General features: G+C 43.1%; 1 protein-coding gene across 2 annotated transcripts in view; it reads left to right on the top strand.

Moving 5' to 3' along the window:
- Positions 1-20,289, top strand: part of UCK1 (uridine-cytidine kinase 1) — a 168,437-nt gene that overhangs the window by 106,027 nt on the left and 42,121 nt on the right. For both annotated transcript variants that reach the window (XM_085613933.1, XM_085613934.1), the window contains exon 5: positions 464-558. In XM_085613933.1, coding sequence (XP_085470059.1) covers positions 464-558 — 95 coding nt within the window. The remainder of the gene's footprint in view (positions 1-463; positions 559-20,289) is intronic.

Raw genomic sequence — 20,289 nt, forward strand, 5'->3', positions numbered from 1 at the left:
GAACTGGAAGGGTGTGCCCTGCACTATGCATGCTCAGGTCTGTAATAACAGCTTTGAGAAGCAGGTCTCTGCCCCGTCACTAGGTGACATGGCAAACATAGGTTAGAAAGGGGCACAGATCTACAAAAAGGAGTAAGAGAAGCGCCTTAAAGATAACTTTATTCAGACCTGTGTGCTTCAATCATCATACATTTATTATTTGTAAAGTGTACAAACACACAAAGATCATCTTTGCAGGGCAGAAGCTACTGGCCAAAGGTGAACCAAGACCGACAGGCAAGCACAATGAACAAAGCTGCTGCCTTTTAGGCCCCCCTGAAAGCAATATGTTATCATTTGTAATCTAGTATTAACAGTACAAATAGGTTTTGTATACATTGCTGTTCATTGCTTTTCTATAGCTCATACATTTATGGAAATCATTTTCAAACTAAATGTGATATTGTCTTGCTTTCCCTTGCAGTGCTTCGTGACATGAGACGAGGGCGAGATCTGGAGCACATCCTTACCCAGTACACCTCATTCGTCAAGCCCGCATTCGAGGAGTTCAGTTTGCCGGTAAAATTCTAGGGAAGAAATATTTTTCAGAGAGGCAATTTGAATGAAAAAAAGACTTTAAACAGTGTACTCAATAGGGAACCAACAAACAATAGTGCTCAACTTATAGTTTCATCTAGCGTAAACCTACCTCTGTTGCACCGAACAGGCTCGAGACTAGTGATACTAAATGAACAGGTCTGAAACTGCCCAGGTCTTAGCAGTACTGTGAGTCTCCAGGAATTAACAGGTCTGAGGCTTCCCCGGTCTTAGCAGTACTGTGAGTCTTCAGGAATAAACAGGTCTGCAGGAATGAACAGGTCTTAGCAGTACTGTGAGTCTGCAGGAATGAACAGGTGTGAGGCTTCCCCAGTCTTAGCAGTACTGTGAGTCTCCAGGAATAAAGAGGTCTGAGGATTCCCCGTCTTGGCAATACTGGGAATCTCCTGGAATGAACAGGTCTGAGACTGCCTAGGTCTTAGCACTACTGTGAGTCTCCAGGAATGAACAGGTCTGAGGCTTCCCCAGTCTTAGCAGTACTATGAGTCTCCAGGAATAAAGAGGTCTGAGACTGCCCAGGTCTTAGCACTACTGTGAGACTCCAGGAATGAACAGGTCTGAGGTTTCCCCGTGTTAGCAGTACTGAGAGTCTACAGGAATAAACAGGTCTGTGACTGCCCAGGTCTTAGCAGTACTGGGAGTCTGCAGGAATGAACAGGTCTGAGGCTTCCCCGGTCTTAGCAGTACTGGGAGTCTGCAGGAATGAACAGGTCTGAGACTGCCCAGGTCTTAGCAGTACTGGGAGTCTGCAGGAATGAACAAGTCTGAGACTGCCCAGGTCTTAGCAGTACTGGGAGTCTGCAGGAATGAACAGGTCTGAGACTGCCCAGGTCTTAGCACTACTGTGAGTCTCCAGGAATGAACAGGTCTGAGACAGCCCAGTTCTTAGCAGTACTGTGAGTCTACAGGCATGAACAGGTCTGAGACTGCCCAGGTCTTAGCAGTACTGTGAGTCTGCAGGAATAAACGGGTCTGAGACTGCCCAGCTCTTAGCAGTACTGTGAGTCTCCAGGAATGAACAGGTCTGAGGCTTCCCCAAGTCTTAGCAGTACTGTGAGTCTCCAGGAATAAACAGGTCTGAGACTTCCCAGGTCTTAGCAGTGCTGTGAGTCTCCAGGAATTAACAGGTCTGAGGCTTCCCCGGTCTTAGCAGTACTGTGAGTCTCCAGGAATAAACAGGTCTGAGACTGCCCAGGTCTTAGCAGTACTGTGAGTCTCCAGGAATTAACAGGTCTGAGGCTTCCCCGGTCTTAGCAGTACTGTGAGTCTCCGGGAATGAACAGGTCTGAGACTTCCCAGGTCTTAGCAGTACTGTCAGTCTCCAGGAATGAACAGGTCTGAGACTTCCCAGGTCTTAGCAGTACTGTGAGTCTCCTGGAATGAACAGGTCAGAGACTGCCCAGGTCTTAGCAGTACTGGGAGTCTGCAGGAATGAACAGGTCTGAGACTGCCCAGGTCTTAGCAGTACTGGGAGTCTGCAGGAATGAACAGGTCTGAGACTGCCCAGGTCTTAGCAGTACTGGGAGTCTGCAGGAATGAACAGGTCTGAGACTGCCCAGGTCTTAGCAGTACTGGGAGTCTCCAGGAATGAACAGGTCTGAGACTGCCCAGGTCTTAGCAGTACTGGGAGTCTGCAGGAATGAACAGGTCTGAGACTGCCCAGGTCTTAGCAGTACTGGGAGTCTGCAGGAATGAACAGGTCTGAGACTGCCCAGGTCTTAGCAGTACTGGGAGTCTGCAGGAATGAACAGGTCTGAGACTGCCCAGGTCTTAGCAGTACTGGGAGTCTGCAGGAATGAACAGGTCTGAGACTGCCCAGGTCTTAGCAGTACTGGGAGTCTCCAGGAATGAACAGGTCTGAGCCTACCCTGGTCTTAGCAGAACCGTAAGTCTGAGGTTACCCAGGTTTTAGCAATGTGGTGAGAGCCCATGAATACATCGATCTGAAGCTGCCCAGGTATTAGCGTGTTGGAATAATCGGGCCTGGATTGCTGATGTCCTAACAGGACTGAGTGCCCAATTCCTAAAAGGTCTGAAGCTACCAGGGTCTTAGCAGGAGCAGGATTAGGCAGGTCTGGGGCTGCCTGTCGCCGAGGGTGGCTACTGTGACCCTAATGCCGTTTTAGTTGTATATTGCATATTGTGGCTGTGACTTGTAGTTGCAGGTGCACAGGGCTTTATACCTACGCCACTGGTAGGAAAAGGACCTACTGGTGTCTCTCCTGCCCTCCTAACTGGTGGTTCCTGCATTCTTGTGCCTATGTGTGCAGGGGATGACGACCGAGAGACAAAGTGCAGGATCACTGGTGTCCACATACAGCACACAACGTGGGCACGCCTGCAGACATGGCAGGCTTCGTGTCGAGTGTTCCCTGGGTCTCCAGTCTGAAACTGTAGTTGTCTGGTAGGCTGCAGGCATAATCTACAACACTGTCAAACCAATATCCCTCCACTGTACGTGAAACCCTTCCATTGTGCTACCAGACCCAGCCGTGTCATTGTCTGCCACCCCTGTGCCTGGGAAAGAAATAGGCCTGGGAAAAACCTACAGGGCATGATTGGAGGACTGTTTTGTGAATCCCTTGAGTACTGTGGTGTCTGGGCATTCCTGTGCAGAACACATTCTCCAATGTTTGCACAGACCCTGTATTACACTATGCAGAAGCGCTTCGATTGACGTGTTACTCGTGTCCGTGACATGTATAAATACATGTCATACATGACTGGTGCACTGGAATCTGTGAATACCAGACCCCTTGGTAGCTCTTTCATTGACACTAAGTCGATTAAACTAGCCTTTGGCACTCTGAACCACCTTTCTGGGCTTGGGTGTATGACCATGATCTAATTTGTGTTGGTGTATTTAGGGTCTCCTGCTATTAAAACCTGGCACCTCACGCATACACGCCAACATTGTATTTGTTCCACAGAAAGTACAGGCAATACTTATTTTTTGTATCATACCTACATGTAACACAAGATACAAAAACCACCTGTTCATGTTGGAGATGATTGCTCTGGCTGGGCGTTGAGGTTATTGTATATCACTTACTAGGTCAGAGTAAGTTTCTGACCCCGTCACCTCCTCCAGTATGCCTAAACTGCTTGTCTTCGGTACCCCCGAGAGTAACTCGTTTATCCAATTGAAGTCTAATTGTACCAGTGGCAGATATCAGTACCCAGTATGGGTATGCCCAGTAAGTGAAAACCAACCTCCTGGCTCAAGGGGCAGGCCTCGCAGTGTGTGGATGCTCAAGCCTTCGAAGAAGACTGGATGCCCAGGTTGAGGCATGACTTTGAAGTGTTGTGTTTCATACAAGCCTTGAAACCATGTCAGCTGCCTAGTGGTGCCTCTGTTGGGGTAGAATTGGAGATAGCTGGGTTAGTAAGAGCTTGTAGCAGGGTATTAGGAGAAGGTTATCGATAGGTGCAGTCCATCTCTACAGAACTTTGTTGCATCGCTGTGTTTTTGAGATGGGGATTGTTTATGTATGTTCTATACAGTAATAAGTTCGAACTGTTCCTCCAATTGTTGTTTACTCCACGAGCTTCCAGGCGGTTGGTGTATGGGCCCTGCCTCGAATAAACATAATTCATTCTCATGATCTGTTGCACTCTGAACTGCTCCATACATTTGTGATGTCAAGTGGATATGGTGGAGGCATGAATACAAGTCCCACTCAGTGCTGGCTGGCGTGTTGAATTGTGAGTGCCATCAAGTGTTGATGGCAAAATTGTAAGTGGAAGTCAGTATTGGTAGTTGTAAAATTGAGTGCCACTTACCTTGCTGCTGGTTCTGATCCCCACGCCATATAGTTAAGTAGCTATGGTAGACCTGTGCCAAATGTACGGAACAGTCTTTGCCTTAAATTTGTCACTCCTGAAACCATCACACACCACTCATTTACCTCAGTGTAAACCGCCTCTCTAAAAGGAGCTTGTGTACCGCGTATTGCAAGGTGGAGCACTTCGGTTAGAGGGGCACAGAGTCTTCAATAACCAGAATTACGTATAGAATTGTAGATAGGTGACAGCGCATAACAGGATTGTCCTACTGAGGGGCTCTGAGTGACATCAAATAGACGAGAGCGTAGGTGAAAGTACCCCTTTTAATCACTGTGAACTATATAAAGTTTTATATTGTGTTTGTTCTACTCCCGGGTAGAGGAGTCATGTGGAGGAATAAACAAAATGGCCCTACCTGCCTCCCCCGATGCTTGTTACACCTGCTGTCCTGCCACTACACCAAACCACCCTCTTGCCGGCATGTCGCTCCCCTCTCCCACCCCCACCAAAAAAGAATACCAGGCATCCTTCCTCTGATGTCCAAAGAACGTGCCAACCATCCTCTAGTGTTACTACACTGCCACCCTTCCACACCAACATTAGCTTTACTCCCTCCTGCCTAAGTATTGTTTTGAAAAACATTCTGGGGTGCTGTCACCCCACCCACTTTTGTCCACCCTCTGCATTTAAAACCCTCCCCCATCCAAATTTGTAGAAGAAAAAGTACGTCCTGCCACCCATCTACACCCCCCTCGGTGCCCTCCCTCCATGTTCTATGCTTTGTACTCTGTTTTTCACCAGAGCAGAGAGCCAGTGATAGAGATCAGGGTATCAAAAATATGCCCACTACCACGGATAGAGTAATCTCACAGTTACACGCACATACATTCATCATACGCTAGGGCCCATTTCACTAACATACGCTCAAATACCCTACCAGCAATAAACCTGTGGGAAGAAAACTCCTAAACCACCCTGCATCTATATCTAAGCGATAGGACCTGATTATAGTGGTTGTCCCTAAACATACTCTATAATCTATACAACAATAATCAAAAATGAACACAATAATTGACAAGAAAGAATATCCAACACCATGTTTTAAAGTTATATTGCTTTATCTAAAATTAGTCAAAGTAAAATCAATCAGAATAAATCATTTTCCATAGTTACCTATTCTAACTAAGTGTCAGAACGGGTCAGGACCAGTCTCCCGGTAAAGTCTCTCTCAGGACAGAGTCCTCAGCATCGAACCTCAGCAACGCGTGAAGGTGGCCAAAGGAGTGGGGAGAGCCCTCCCTAAACTAACAGTTTTTATAATGGAAAATACAATAGAAACACACATAAAGTTGGCTGAATAAACTGTATCACCGAGCAGAACGAGAAGGAAGAAATGTAGCTTTGCTACATCTGGAAATCTCCGCTCAGGAAAAGTCACAAGGCATAAACTACGGAACAGGAACCAAGGAAATAAACATGTAACACTTTTAATCCGATTCCTCCTCGGCCATCGAGCCACAGTTCAGAGTTCCCCTCTAAGGCTCCTTTGTCCTTTGAGAAAGCCAAGGACACTTTCACTTTACTTGGAGTACACCCAAAGCTGCTGCCGTCCTCATGGAAAATTTCATAGAAGGACTATGGTCAGTTGTCTTCGACCTTTTTCCAGCAGGGGTCTCTCTTGCCACATCACAGAAATATTCACTCGAGGCCAGGCTCTCAAATCAGCCATCATGGATTAGGCCTCCATAGGCCACAATAGACCATCTCAATTTAAAAGAAATAAAAACAACGTTACTACATCATAATGATTAAACAGTGTTAACCCCACTAATACCCTTATGTGTATGCATTTATCTAGCTTTGCGACATAAAAAGCATTAATTCTGACAGCGTTTTGTGCTCAAAATAAATAGCACACAGCAACGTTTAAACATGAAAACTTGCACGTTATTGTAAATACATGAACAGCACAAATAAGCTAACCCTCATGTAACTTTCTCTTGTGTTAGGACAAACAGGTTGATTAGTGAAACATACTTGCACAAGACAAATAATTAATTGTTAATTATTAATAAATTAATAAAACGCATAGACATGCCAGAGCTTCAAAAGCCCCAGAATTTTCTAAAAGAAAACTCTGCTCCAGCAATCCCCCCTTTGGTGATTTTATCACCAAATAAACCCAAAAAAAAAATTAGTGAAAATTTAGTCCCATTTTAGGAAATCAGAAATGTCTCTTCCCTTTAGACAACATTAAACACCAGTCACTCTTTCATCATCTCTCTTTGTCTCTAAATAAACACTCTCCCTCAATTCTTCTAGTTCAATCTCTTCTGGTTCTCTTTTCAAAATTTTCGAATTCTTGGTTTTCTTTTCATTTTTCAATTTCTCTTTCCCTCTCCTGTTTTTACAACACACACACACCAATCTTAGTATCAGTAAAGCAACAATTATACAAGACAAAGGAAACAATATCCTACCTATAATAGTACTACCTATTTTTGCAATAAAATCCTTAACAGCTATCATTTTATTAGCTAGTTTAGTCCATAAACTCCCAGTTTCAAGTGGTACTAATTCTTCATGCAAATCAGTAATATTTTTGATATAGACCTTCAAGTCTTTACTTTCGTCAGGAATGTAAGTGCAACAATGTTGAACTTTCAAAATTCCACAAACTCCACCCTCTTTAGCCAAAAGAATATCAAGGGCAAGTCGATTTTGCATAGACATGGCACGTACGGCACTTAATTCCGTATTCACCAAAAGAAACCCTCCTGCGGTATTTGTCGATAAGCGATCAACCACTGTGGACAGTTTCCGAATTCCATAAGCATTTAAAGAAATTCCCACTGCTGGAATTAAAACCCCAAAAATGTCACCCACGATTTCAGACCAGGTTTCTCTCTTAAAACGTGTTAATAGATTAATGTCTTCTACATCTTTTACTTTATCCGTATGAAAAATCTTAGGAAAAACCAGGCCCACATAACATGTGCCATACCAATGGTCAGGCAACTTGTAATAAGCCTTGTTCCCACACACATAGTACACTCCTGGAAAAATCGTATCTTCTCCACCTCTGAAACCCCAACCTGTCGCAATGAAGTATGTATCATGGCACTCACTAGTTCCCACAAAATATGTATCATATTGGGATTCCCTTCTGGTAATGCATAGTTTACCCTTCTGCGGTGCATCTAGAGCCAAAGTTGGACTAGCCCCATTCCTCAACTCTTTTCCCATCTCAATGTCCCAAATTGTCTCACTCACTTCATATTTTCCCCCTTTCTCATGCATGTTCATTCTCCTTTCCTCAACCATATCCAGGAAAGCTTTCTCCTCTCCTTTCAAATTGCAAGTTAAATTATTCTTAAAAATGTAATCTAATGTTAGTCCTTTTTCTTCAATAAAAATTTCACCAAAAGTGTTAGCTTCCTTAGCTGGATTCAGCTCTTTGTTCATTGGCAAGTGCCCAAAAATACTATCTCTGTTAGACATTTTATAATCTATCTTCCCTAACAAATAAAAAACACTACTGAAAATACTACAAGAAATACCATATGTAGCTGGCAAATTGTGATAAGTAACACCCTCAGAGACGGATGCAGGTAATTGCATGCAGACATAGCAATCCCTTACTTCCATTGTCTTCACATATTCATATAACAGTTTAGAAAAAACATTACTAGAAAAATTATTAATTGACCTATCTTTGTGTATGTAACTACTACTTCTAATTGGAACTACTTTTTGTGAATTCTTCTCTATATTAGTCATGTTTTCTGTGTCCATTCCAAATTCTACTCTAAAAGTAACTAATAAAATTAAAACACCCCATAGAAGCATTAATAATCCAGTACAACAGCAGCACATTTTGCACCACCTCTTTAGAAAGGCACATCTATTTCTATTCTCCTCTATGTTAACCATTTTAGTTTAGCTTCTACTACTCCACTACTGTTTGAACTTCTTCAATTCTTCAGCAACTCTTCAGCTTTCAGTTTATCCAAATGATCTCCTTATTCACTTGATCCAAGTGAATCCTTCTTTCACTCAGTTTGGATACTTGTCATTTTTCACTTCAATTTCTTCAACATCAAACTGTATCAGATCTCCAACGTCGGAATCCTCAGTACTCGACTCTTCTCCAATGTCAGTCAAAAGTACTTTCAGAATTTCACCAGTATCTTCCTCAACCACTTTTCTCAAGACCACTTCCGGATTATCTCGAGTCACTGTTTCTTCTTTTCCTTCTTCAGACAGTGTCACATAAGACCATTCCGGTGATCTGTACTTTTGGTTGGGTCTTTTAACTCTTCTTATTTCTACTGGTTCTTTTGATTTCTTTGATTCTTTTTCTTCAGTTCTTGAAGTTTGACTTGATACTTCATTCACTTGTTCAGCTTTTGATGAATTTGCTCTTATTACTCTGTATCTCACCCTTTTCACTCTGTTGTTAGGCCAACGATCTCCTCTCACAACCTTTTTCGGCCTCAATTGTTTAACACTCTTTTCTCCAATCGAAGTTCTCTTTCTCAGAACTCGACCTTCTGTTTGTTCATCTTCATCATCTGTTTCAAGTGCCTCTTGTTTCCGTTTCCCAGTAGCTTTTCTTTTCTCCACAGATTTTTCCACCACTGTTTGAGACTTCCCTACTTCTGTCCCTCCTCGGGTCTCCGACACGCAATCTTCTTGCTGTCTACCTGTCCCTTCACCTAGCTCCTCATCAATGTTCCCTACACCTCCTCGGGGGTCTTCCGCAATCTGTCCCTCTCTATCTTCTTCTGACCCTGTTTCTTCAAGAATAATCTCAAGTGGTTCTTCAATCTCTTCCTCTTCTGATTCAGGAGTGGGCTCAATGTGTTTTCTCTTTTCTTTTCTTTTACTCCCACTGCTACTTGAAACTTCAGGCTCTGTAACAGAATTCGATTTTCCCTCTGATACTCGCAGTGAATCTCTTGAAGCTCTCTCTGCTTCTTTTCTCACTGATTCTGTATCTTCGGGATCTTCACCATCACTGGAATCTGACTCTTCATAATACTCTTTACCAGTTCCCTCTCTCGGGCTTGGAACTCTCAGAGTATGACTTGCATGTACCCAGTGCTTCACTCCAGCACACTTTACTGCAGTCGTTGTAGTCAGAATGACTTGTCTCGGCCTTCTCCACCTTGGAATCAAGCAATTTCTTCTTCTGTGCACCTTAATCCTCACCCAGTCACCTGGACTTAGATCATGGGCTTGCTTCTTCTCAAGTGTGGTAGCTTCTTCTCCAATCTGGTGAAACACAGAATGAACTGCGTCAGCCAGGCCTTTACAGTAATCCAAAATCATGTCATCAGTTATTGACACCAACTTGTTCACAGGCACGAATGCATGGCGCATTGCACGTCCCATAATTATTTCATGCGGGCTCAAACCAGTAGTTCTATCTGGAGTAGATCTCATTGTCATCAGGACTAGAGGTAACACATCTGGCCATTTCATGCCAGTGGCTAAACACATTTTTCCAATTCTATTCTTGATTGTGCCATTGATCTGCTCAACCACACCAGAAGCCTCTGGTCGGTATGCACAATGTAACTTCTGCTGTATTTTCAATGCTTCACAAATCAAACCAATGAGTTCATTTTGAAAGTGTCCACCTCTGTCAGACTCAACTGTAACTGGAAACCCGTACCTAGGAATCAACTCCCTTAACAGTAACTTTGCCACTGTTAATCCATCATTTCTTCTGGTCGGGTAAGCTTCCACCCACCTTGAAAATAAACAGACTACCACCAAAACATACCTCAGTCTGTTCACTTGGGGCATTTCAATGAAATCAATCTGCATTCTTGTAAAAGGACCTCCTTCTCTGCCAATTGTCCCCAGACTCACCACTGTCTTTTTCCCAGTGTTAAATTGCTGACAAATCAAACACCTTTGACAGATGCTCTCCGCAATTGTCCTAAACTTTGCATTATACCAGGTTTGTTTAAAAGACCTTACCATCGCGTCCCTCCCCAGATACCCCTGGCCATGATACATCCTTGCCATGGACGACAAAATTGAGTTTGGCATCACTGGTCTGCCATCTCTGTAGACCCAAACATGGTCTGTTTCTCTTGGAGCACAACCTGCTTTAACCCAATCTTGTTTTTCTTCCTCTCCTGCCTCATCTTGTAACTGCTTTACTTGATCCCACGTTTCTAGGACATTAGTAAACATCACAGAAAGGAGAGACATTTCCTCCATCCTACTCCTGTTAATAGATTGGTTGGTTTTAGCGCAATACTGCACCACATCGTTGGCATACCTGTTACCAACAGTGATAAAATCATCCCCTGAACCATGTGCGGCACATTTTACAACCGCTAACTCCTTAGGCAGCTGTATCGCCTCAAGCAATTTTCCAATCAACTCAGCATTCTTTATCGGAGTTCCACCCGATGTCAAGAAACCTCTTTGTAGCCACAGTTGACCAAAGTCATGCACCACTCCAAATCCATACTGACTATCAGTCAACACGGTTGTTCTCATGTCTTTCCCAATCTCACAAGCTTTTGTCAATGCCACTAATTCAGCAACTTGCGCAGATTTCACTCCTTTCAATGGTGATGCTTCCATGACCTCTGAAACTTTGCATACTGCATATGCTGCACATAGCACACCATTATCATTCCTCAGGCATGAACCATCCACAAACAACACATGGTCATTCTCAGGTAAGGGAATATCCCTTATGTCTGGTCTCGGTTTTGTACAGTACTCAAGCACATCCAAACAATCATGATCATCTTCCATCTTTATACCCACATTTTCAATATCCGGCAAGAGTGTCGCTGGATTTACATTCACACATCTCTCAAGAGTCACATTTGATGCTCCCAGAATCACTTTTTCATACTTAGTCAGCCGACTATGTGACATATGCTGAGTTCTGCTTCTTGTCAAAAGAATTGCCACATTGTGAGTTACGAATACCCTTACAGGATACCCCATTATGATCCCCTCACTCTGTTCCAGGCTTCTGCATGTCGCAGCTACAGCCTTCAGACAACCTGGTAACCCCACGGCTACAGTGTCAAGTGTCGATGAGAAGTATGCAATAGGCCTTCTCAATTGCCCATGTTTCTGGATTAACACTGAAAGTGCACATCCATTTCTCTCACTGCAGTACAGTTCAAATTCCTTTTCATTGTCAGGCATACCTAAAGCTGGAGCCTCACACATTTTAGTTTTGAGCTCTTCAAATGCTGCCAATTGTTCTGCATCCAGATTTAACGGATCTGTCATTTCACTTTTTGTCAATTTAATCAATGGCTTTGCTATCAGGGAAAAATTAATTATCCACTGACGACAATAACCCACCATACCCAGGAACATTCTCACTTCTCTCTGGGTTTTTGGAGCTTTCATTTCTCTGATTATTCTGATCCTGTCAGTAGTCACTTTTCTCAGACCTTTTTCAATATTATGTCCAAGATAATGAACCTCTTTCTTGCAAAATTGCAATTTGGCTGGAGATACCTTTAACCCTCCATCTGCCAGATGATTCAGTAAAGCTATGGTATCCACTTCACAAGCTTCACGTGTCTTTGATGCCACAAGTAGGTCATCAATATACTGTACTAGCACTGAGCTCTCAGGCATGATCAGACTTTCCAACGATTTCTTCAATAACTGATTGAATATCGAAGGACTCTCCGTATACCCCTGTGGGATACGACACCATGCTAAAATACGCTGGCCAAACCTAAATGCAAAAATCGGCTGGCTATCATGATGCAATGGAATTGAAAAGAACGCATGACACAAATCAATCACTGTATACCACTCAGCATCATGTGGAATTTGATACAAAATCACTGATGGATTTGGCACAATGGGACAACATGCCACCACAATTTGATTAACTTTTCTCAGATCTTGCACGATCCTGAACTTGCCATTAGGCTTTTTCAGTCCCATTATCGGTGAATTACACGGACTACTCAGTAGTTCTCTCAGAACTCCCTGCTGAATCATTTTCTCAATTATAGGAGTTATCCCTTCAATTATTTCTGGTGTCATTTTATACTGAGGAATGTTAGGATATGTAATTCCCTCTTTCACTGCAATTTTCACTGGATCTACATTATTCATCAATCCCACTACTTCTCCTGTAAAATCCCAAACTGCTCTTTTCACTGTGTCTCTCAGCACTTGAGGCAAATCCTCCGGATTAAACACAGCAAATGCACCAATTAATTCACTTTCTCTATTTTCTAGAGTCATTCGGTAGAAAGCATCATCATCTGGTGTCTCAAAAGCTATTTCATCTGGTGTACAAAAAATTGTACAATTCATTTTACACAATAGGTCCCTACCTAACAGGTTCACTGGACTCGTGTCACAGACAATAAATCTATGCATGTCTGAAAATTTCCCTATTTGTACTCTTACTGGTTCAGTAAGACGTGTTCTGATTTGTGTATTGGCTACACCAACTACTTGGATTGCTTCATCCGAGAGAGGAAGATTTCTAACATCTGTTGACCTGACAGTTGATCTCGTCGCACCTGTGTCTACCAAAAAAGTAACACTCTCCTCATTTATTTTCCCATCCACAAATGGTCCTGCCTGGTCTATTTCTAGAGTTGCACCAAGTATGCACTCTTCTTCCTCTCCTCGGCACCGTCAATAATCACCTTCAGACTCACTCCCTTCACTTTTTAACAAGTACTGCTGCACTTTGTTAGTACGTCTCGGTTTGTTTACCTGCTCATCATTGAAGAATCCTGAGTCCTGATTGTACTTTTGTACCCCTCTATTCTGCGGTAAGGGCGGTTTTGGCTCTTGACTCTGCTGTCTCACAACTTTCTGTTGTTGTTGCTGCTGGTTATTCCCATCATTCTGCACCTGTTGATTTAAGGATTTACCCTCATTTAATGGTGGATTAGGACATTCAGATCTCCAATGTCCCAGTTGGCCACAGTTGTGACAAGAGAACTTTTTCTTTGCTTCCTCAAGACTTCCCCTTCCTTTTCCTGCAAATCTCGGTCTATTTCCTCCATTATTTCCTGGATTATTTGCCTGTTCCACTAACTGTGCTTCCTGTCTTTCTGCAACTTTCACTTGTGCCCACATTGCTTTCTCTTTCAGCTTTCTTTGTTTTGCTTCAATTTCATCACTGAAATATTTTGCATGTCTCAGAATCTCACCTACTTTTTTACTCTGCCAATCCACTGTGTGTTCACGAATTCTCTCACCAATTTCAGGTCTAAGACCATATACAAACCTGTATACAAAATGACTCAAATCCTTGTCACCCAGGTGTTCATCTCCACTGAATTGTTTAAACGCCAGTATCAGCCTTTCGTAAAAAGCATGAACTGATTCTTTTGCTTCCTGTTGTGTTCGATCTATCTTAACCCAGTCTGTCTCTTTTGGAGGAACTTTACTCTTCAGGTATACCATCACCTGATCATACTTCCTCATCACTTCTGGATCTGGTGCCCCTGTTCTTGAATCTCTTGGATATTCCTCAGTAGGCCAACTTACAACTATTTTACACTCAGTCCACAAGTCTGCTGGAACAATTATATCAAACAGACTATTCAGGTCAACCCACAACACTTTTGACAATTTCACAAACCTATCTACCTGCCTATACCACTCGACGGGCTTTTCTCTCAATCGAGGGAAATCATTCGTGAATGATAAAATATCCTGTCTGGTCCATGGAACATGTACATATCCTCCTCCAGGTATTTCTCTCATAGGATAATTCTCCACTGGTTTCTCTTTTTCTCTCACTGGAAATGCTGAATAAGTTGTTCTATCCTCGGATTCCTCTCTTTTCTTATACCACCTATCCTTCCATTTTTCAACATCACCCCATCTTCGCAATAATGCCACCATTTCTTTAATCTGTCCTGTTCTACCAGAAGTATTCAAATTCTCTATGTCTTTCTCAGTGAAATCCATCCTGTACGTTTTCTGCAAAGCTTTTACTCTATCAATGTCAACTCCTTGCTCATTTGCTATTGCTCTTAGTCTATCATGTGTATTCCTTGCTCTCCATGTTATGCTCTTGCACATGAACATTAGTTCACCATCATGATGACTCTTCAGGATTTCTGTTGGAACTGTTCCTGTCACAAGCTCTTCTAATTCTATACGTAACTTAACCACATCAATAACTTGTAAATCCTTGTCCTTTTTCTGTAGAACCTTCATCCAATCATTTAAATCGTCAACTGTTATTTCAGCAGTTTTTCTTACTGGAACCACTTTTTTCTGCGGTTCTAAAATCGGCATCCCTGAACAACTAGGTTCACTGACATCCAATAGTTCACTACATGTTTTATGTCTGGTTTGTCTCAGGTCACTTCTCCCTGTCCTTTTTTCTGAATCTCCTGAAGGACCAACTGAATTTGTCGATTCATTTGCAATATATGGAATTACCAGTCCATTCTCACCTGTTCTCTGTTTATCAAACACAGGCATAACTGGACCTATAGTTACAGGCACCGTAACAGCTTCCAGATTCTTCGTTAACTCCCTAATTTTCTCAGCCAGTTCTGTTGTCGTCTTTGCTAATTTTCTAGCATTTTCCTCACTACCTCGATTCTCTCTCTCCCTGAAGGAACTACTATCTCTTGATTCAGGTGTCATTTTTTCTTTCTCAACTGTATCTCTTATTGGAGAAACAACTGGTGTACTCTCATCTGGTTCTGTTCTATATGGAGGTGGTCTCTTGTAAATCATGTCATTTAAGACCTCATCCTCATACTCTCCATATCTTCTCATATCTGACTCAGAAGCTCTTTCTGTCGAAGGAGCAGAAGCTTCAACTGTTCTCATTGGGTATAATCCCTCTGACATACAAGCATCTCTCGCCATCTTTTCATTCGATCATGATGTGTTTCACGATCATGTCTCCTCCCAAACATGTACCTATAATACCCTCCAGACCTTTGCTTTTCTCGGTCATGAACTTCCTCTTCCCATTCCACTAAAGCCTCGAACTGTGTAGGTCTCGGCTTCGGGTCTAAGCATAACATCTTTTCCCGTAAGTTTCTCAACACGGCCAAATTAAATGAACCATGTTCTGGAAATGCTAGAACACCATCTTCTTTAGTATACTTAACCCAGTTCTGCAACCATATACAGGTATGTAATCCATATTTCGCAACCATGAAGGATGCAGGTGTTTTCGCTGGAGGTAGCAACTCACCCTCTCTCGTTTTAACCTCTTTATCCTTACTAAACCACTTTTTTACTTTTCCAAAGAACGTCTTTTTCTTTTTCTCTTCTTGGTAATACATTTTAGCAAGCGCTTATCAAATTCTCTACTCTTTCCGTATTATAAATATACAATACGAGTTTCTCAACCAATAGCAGCGCGACTCACACTAACGCACCAATCCTGGAGCGTCTACGTCACTAAACAGCTCTTCCAATCCCTGCGCGACTCACACTAACGCACCAATCCCAGCGCGAACCCTATTCTGATTCACTATCCAATCAGTGCGCGGACCTTCTGACGTCAACAGTCGCTGCAGTCTCTGTCTCCTGTCTCTGTCACTCGTCTACCCCTCCTTTACAAAACTCTCAGTAGACTTTGTGTGTCAAAACTTCTACAGAATCTATTAGTTACAACATAAAAACATCTCCATTGTCTGCTTCGCTAACCACAGAATAGTAAAAGAGAGTCTATTTCTCAAGAATCAACAACTTTCATACATCGCATAACTGTTTCCTCTAGGACTTATCCAAAGAGTCTTACAGTCAATAAATGTATATGCATTCACGCACATTCACACGAGAAAAATATAGTACATGCACACAGAATCCTGCTTCCCGAGAACAGCACAACCTGTCTCTGTACAGAATTATAACTCAACAACTAAGCAGCTTACCTCTGCCCAGTTCCTCAAACAAGCTCAGAGAATACCTATTACTCCTCCCGCGATAAGCTTTAACGGCAATCCTTACGGATCCCTGGGACTTAAAACCAGAGTTTCACAAATAACCTTCACTATCATACACACTCCTTACATACCAGAAATATCTATTAGTAACATACGACGATGTCACTGATTCCGAACCCAGACAATGTGAACGCGCAACTTCAATTGTCACACGTAATTCCTTACAATCCCGTCTTTCCCGAGAGCAGCATATACACCTTCTCTGCCCTACTACGGAACTGTTTCCACAGCTTCCAAATTCCAGAAGCACTACATCTAACTCAACATTACGACTCCAACATTTAGTATTAGTACATATACCAACAACATCAAAATAAATCAATAATCAATAAGCCAATATACAAGCAATCTTATCTTATCAGATCAAGACAACCATCTACAACCATCCTCTGCTACCAGAGAAATTGATAGAGATCAGGGTATCAAAAATATGCCCACTACCACGGATAGAGTAATCTCACAGTTACACGCACATACATTCATCATACGCTAGGGCCCATTTCACTAACATACGCTCAAATACCCTACCAGCAATAAACCTGTGGGAAGAAAACTCCTAAACCACCCTGCATCTATATCTAAGCGATAGGACCTGATTATAGTGGTTGTCCCTAAACATACTCTATAATCTATACAACAATAATCAAAAATGAACACAATAATTGACAAGAAAGAATATCTAACACCATGTTTTAAAGTTATATTGCTTTATCTAAAATTAGTCAAAGTAAAATCAATCAGAATAAATCATTTTCCATAGTTACCTATTCTAACTAAGTGTCAGAACGGGTCAGGACCAGTCTCCCGGTAAAGTCTCTCTCAGGACAGAGTCCTCAGCATCGAACCTCAGCAACGCGTGAAGGTGGCCAAAGGAGTGGGGAGAGCCCTCCCTAAACTAACAGTTTTTATAATGGAAAATACAATAGAAACACACTTAAAGTTGGCTGAATAAACTGTATCACCGAGCAGAACGAGAAGGAAGAAATGTAGCTTTGCTACATCTGGAAATCTCCGCTCAGGAAAAGTCACAAGGCATAAACTACGGAACAGGAACCAAGGAAATAAACATGTAACACTTTTAATCCGATTCCTCCTCGGCCATCGAGCCACAGTTCAGAGTTCCCCTCTAAGGCTCCTTTGTCCTTTGAGAAAGCCAAGGACACTTTCACTTTACTTGGAGTACACCCAAAGCTGCTGCCGTCCTCATGGAAAATTTCATAGAAGGACTATGGTCAGTTGTCTTCGACCTTTTTCCAGCAGGGGTCTCTCTTGCCACATCACAGAAATATTCACTCGAGGCCAGGCTCTCAAATCAGCCATCATGGATTAGGCCTCCATAGGCCACAATAGACCATCTCAATTTAAAAGAAATAAAAACAACGTTACTACATCATAATGATTAAACAGTGTTAACCCCACTAATACCCTTATGTGTATGCATTTATCTAGCTTTGCGACATAAAAAGCATTAATTCTGACAGCGTTTTGTGCTCAAAATAAATAGCACACAGCAACGTTTAAACATGAAAACTTGCACGTTATTGTAAATACATGAACAGCACAAATAAGCTAACCCTCATGTAACTTTCTCTTGTGTTAGGACAAACAGGTTGATTAGTGAAACATACTTGCACAAGACAAATAATTAATTGTTAATTATTAATAAATTAATAAAACGCATAGACATGCCAGAGCTTCAAAAGCCCCAGAATTTTCTAAAAGAAAACTCTGCTCCAGCACCAGCGCCGCTCTGACAGGTTCTCAGAGAGCCTGTCAAAAGCAGCCTGGAATTACACCCTCTCGGTGCCCGCCCTCCAGGTTCTATGCTTTGCACTTTGTTTTTAGGTCTCGGCTGCGAAGGCTGCGCTTGCGCAGTCTCGCTCTGAGATTTAATGACTTGGAGAAGAGGGGCTTGAACCCGCCCCTCTTCTCCTCTGTTCTCCATTGGCTGGCCTCTTGAATGCTGGCCAGCCATTGGAGAAGAGGTCAGTCATTCCAAACAGGCCCCGTCCTTTTCGGATCGGGGGGCGTGTTTTTTGCAAGAAGTCTCAAGGAGGAGACAACAGCAAAACACGCCCCCCAATCCGAAAACGATGCTGCCTTTCTCCGAGGCATTTCTGCTCTGCCTCGGAGAAAGGCGGTGGTGTCTTCCGGTGCCCTCTTTACTTGTTTTCTTCGAAAGGGACGCTCCTTGTAACTATCTGTTCTCAAGGGCTGGGCTCCCTAATTATAGGCAGAGAGGTAGGACAAACTCCGGAACCTCTTGTGTTATTCTCGTAAAACTCAGGGCCCGTAAATTAGAGATTATAATCAACAATTATAGGCAGAGAGGTAGGACAAACTCCGGAACCTCTTGTGTTATTCTCGTAAAACTCAGGGCCCGTAAATTAGAGATTATAATCAACAGACTATTTGTCATGTTAAAAAGCCATAATGACTAGGGGTAATATGCGAGTAGTTTAGGTTAAGCCAATGCTCAACCTTCCTATCCACGTTTGTTATCTTAAATATGCGGAAACTTTTCTATAGCATTATGTTACCAGCTGGCGTCTGACTATGGGTGGGTGGCTAAACCAGAAATAGTTGAGGTGACTGCAGCTGTCCGTTTCTGCCCTTTCTTTGTATCCGACAGCCTTGTTTCAATATGGCGGCGCCTCTGTCGAAATAGGATAGTCCGTCGTCGGTTTTGTACCGCGGTGTCGCCGCTGGGGCAGCTCGCACAGACGCTTGCAGCCAGAGCCGGTGGCAGGGAGTTCATCTCTGGCTGTCTGCCGTTTAGTGCCCGGGCCTGTCTGTAGCGCCCGGTTCTCCTCCTCCCCTCACCGGTGCCTCACTGCTTTAGGATGGGGCTGCTCTCCCGGCTCTTGGGCTGGCTGCGCTCGCTCTTCTGGCGGGAGGAGATGGAGCTGACTCTGGTCGGGCTGCAGTACAGCGGCAAGACCAGCCTGGTGAACATCTTAGCGGTGAGTGCCGGAGTTGATGGGGAAGGGAGATAATGGGGTTTTGGAAGAGGCAGGTGAGAGCGGTGGGTGGAGGCTGGAAGGGAGCAACTGGAGGGGTATGCGGTGCTTTGAGCAGGTGGAGAGTTGAAGTGCTGCAATAAACAACCCAAACGTATTTTATGTTTGAATAGAGTAGTGTTTACAGATGTGACTGTGCTTCTACTTGGCGTTTATCAAACCAGCGAGTGCATTCTGGGGAGTGTAGTCATGGTTTAGTTGGAGCAGCTCTCATGGAAACAAATGTATATGCCGAAAGAAAACGCTATTGGAAAACGTGTGTCCTTGGCGACAGCCATCTGGTAACCTCAGGGAAGAGTGGCTCATCAGTGCTCGTTCTCTCGATTTTCGCTTTTTAGTATTTGTAATCGATGACACGATGAATCATTCAAACCTGACATCGGGCAACGTGATCTCACTATAGATATAGAACCTGACCCCGGATGTAGAAATAGTGGAAGCTGCCAGCCAAGAACACAATGTTAATATTGGTTGAGGCTGACTGTATTCAGCTCCAAAACATAAATAAACGGATTAGGGATCCGGGGAAGGACAGCCAATATCATGACAATGTTTTTTTGTTGTTTTTTTTTTGGGGGGGGGGCGTTTGTACGGGACTATTGCACTGTTAAGTGGACCACAAGGACCAACACGGCAAGTAGAAGAAAGGACAGTCTGTTCAGTGGTGTGCCAGACATTTTGAAGCCAGTTGGTGCCTCCCTATAGAATGCACAGCGCAACAACGCAACTGACATAGCCTCTGTAAACACACTGACTCGTGGTGGAAGGAAGGTGAAATGGTATAGAAAACCAGAGCCACGTCACATTTACTGTTGTACAATTGAAGGAAAATACTTGAAACCAAAAGTAGGCAGCGTGTAGCTCACTACATCTGGGATCCACTGAACCATTGAAAATAGGAAGGTTTGTTAGGTCAGTGGAAGCAG

The sequence above is a fragment of the Triturus cristatus genome, chromosome 1_2 (assembly GCF_964204655.1).
Source record: "Triturus cristatus chromosome 1_2, aTriCri1.1, whole genome shotgun sequence".
In the NCBI taxonomy this organism is placed as follows: Eukaryota; Metazoa; Chordata; class Amphibia; order Caudata; family Salamandridae; genus Triturus; species Triturus cristatus.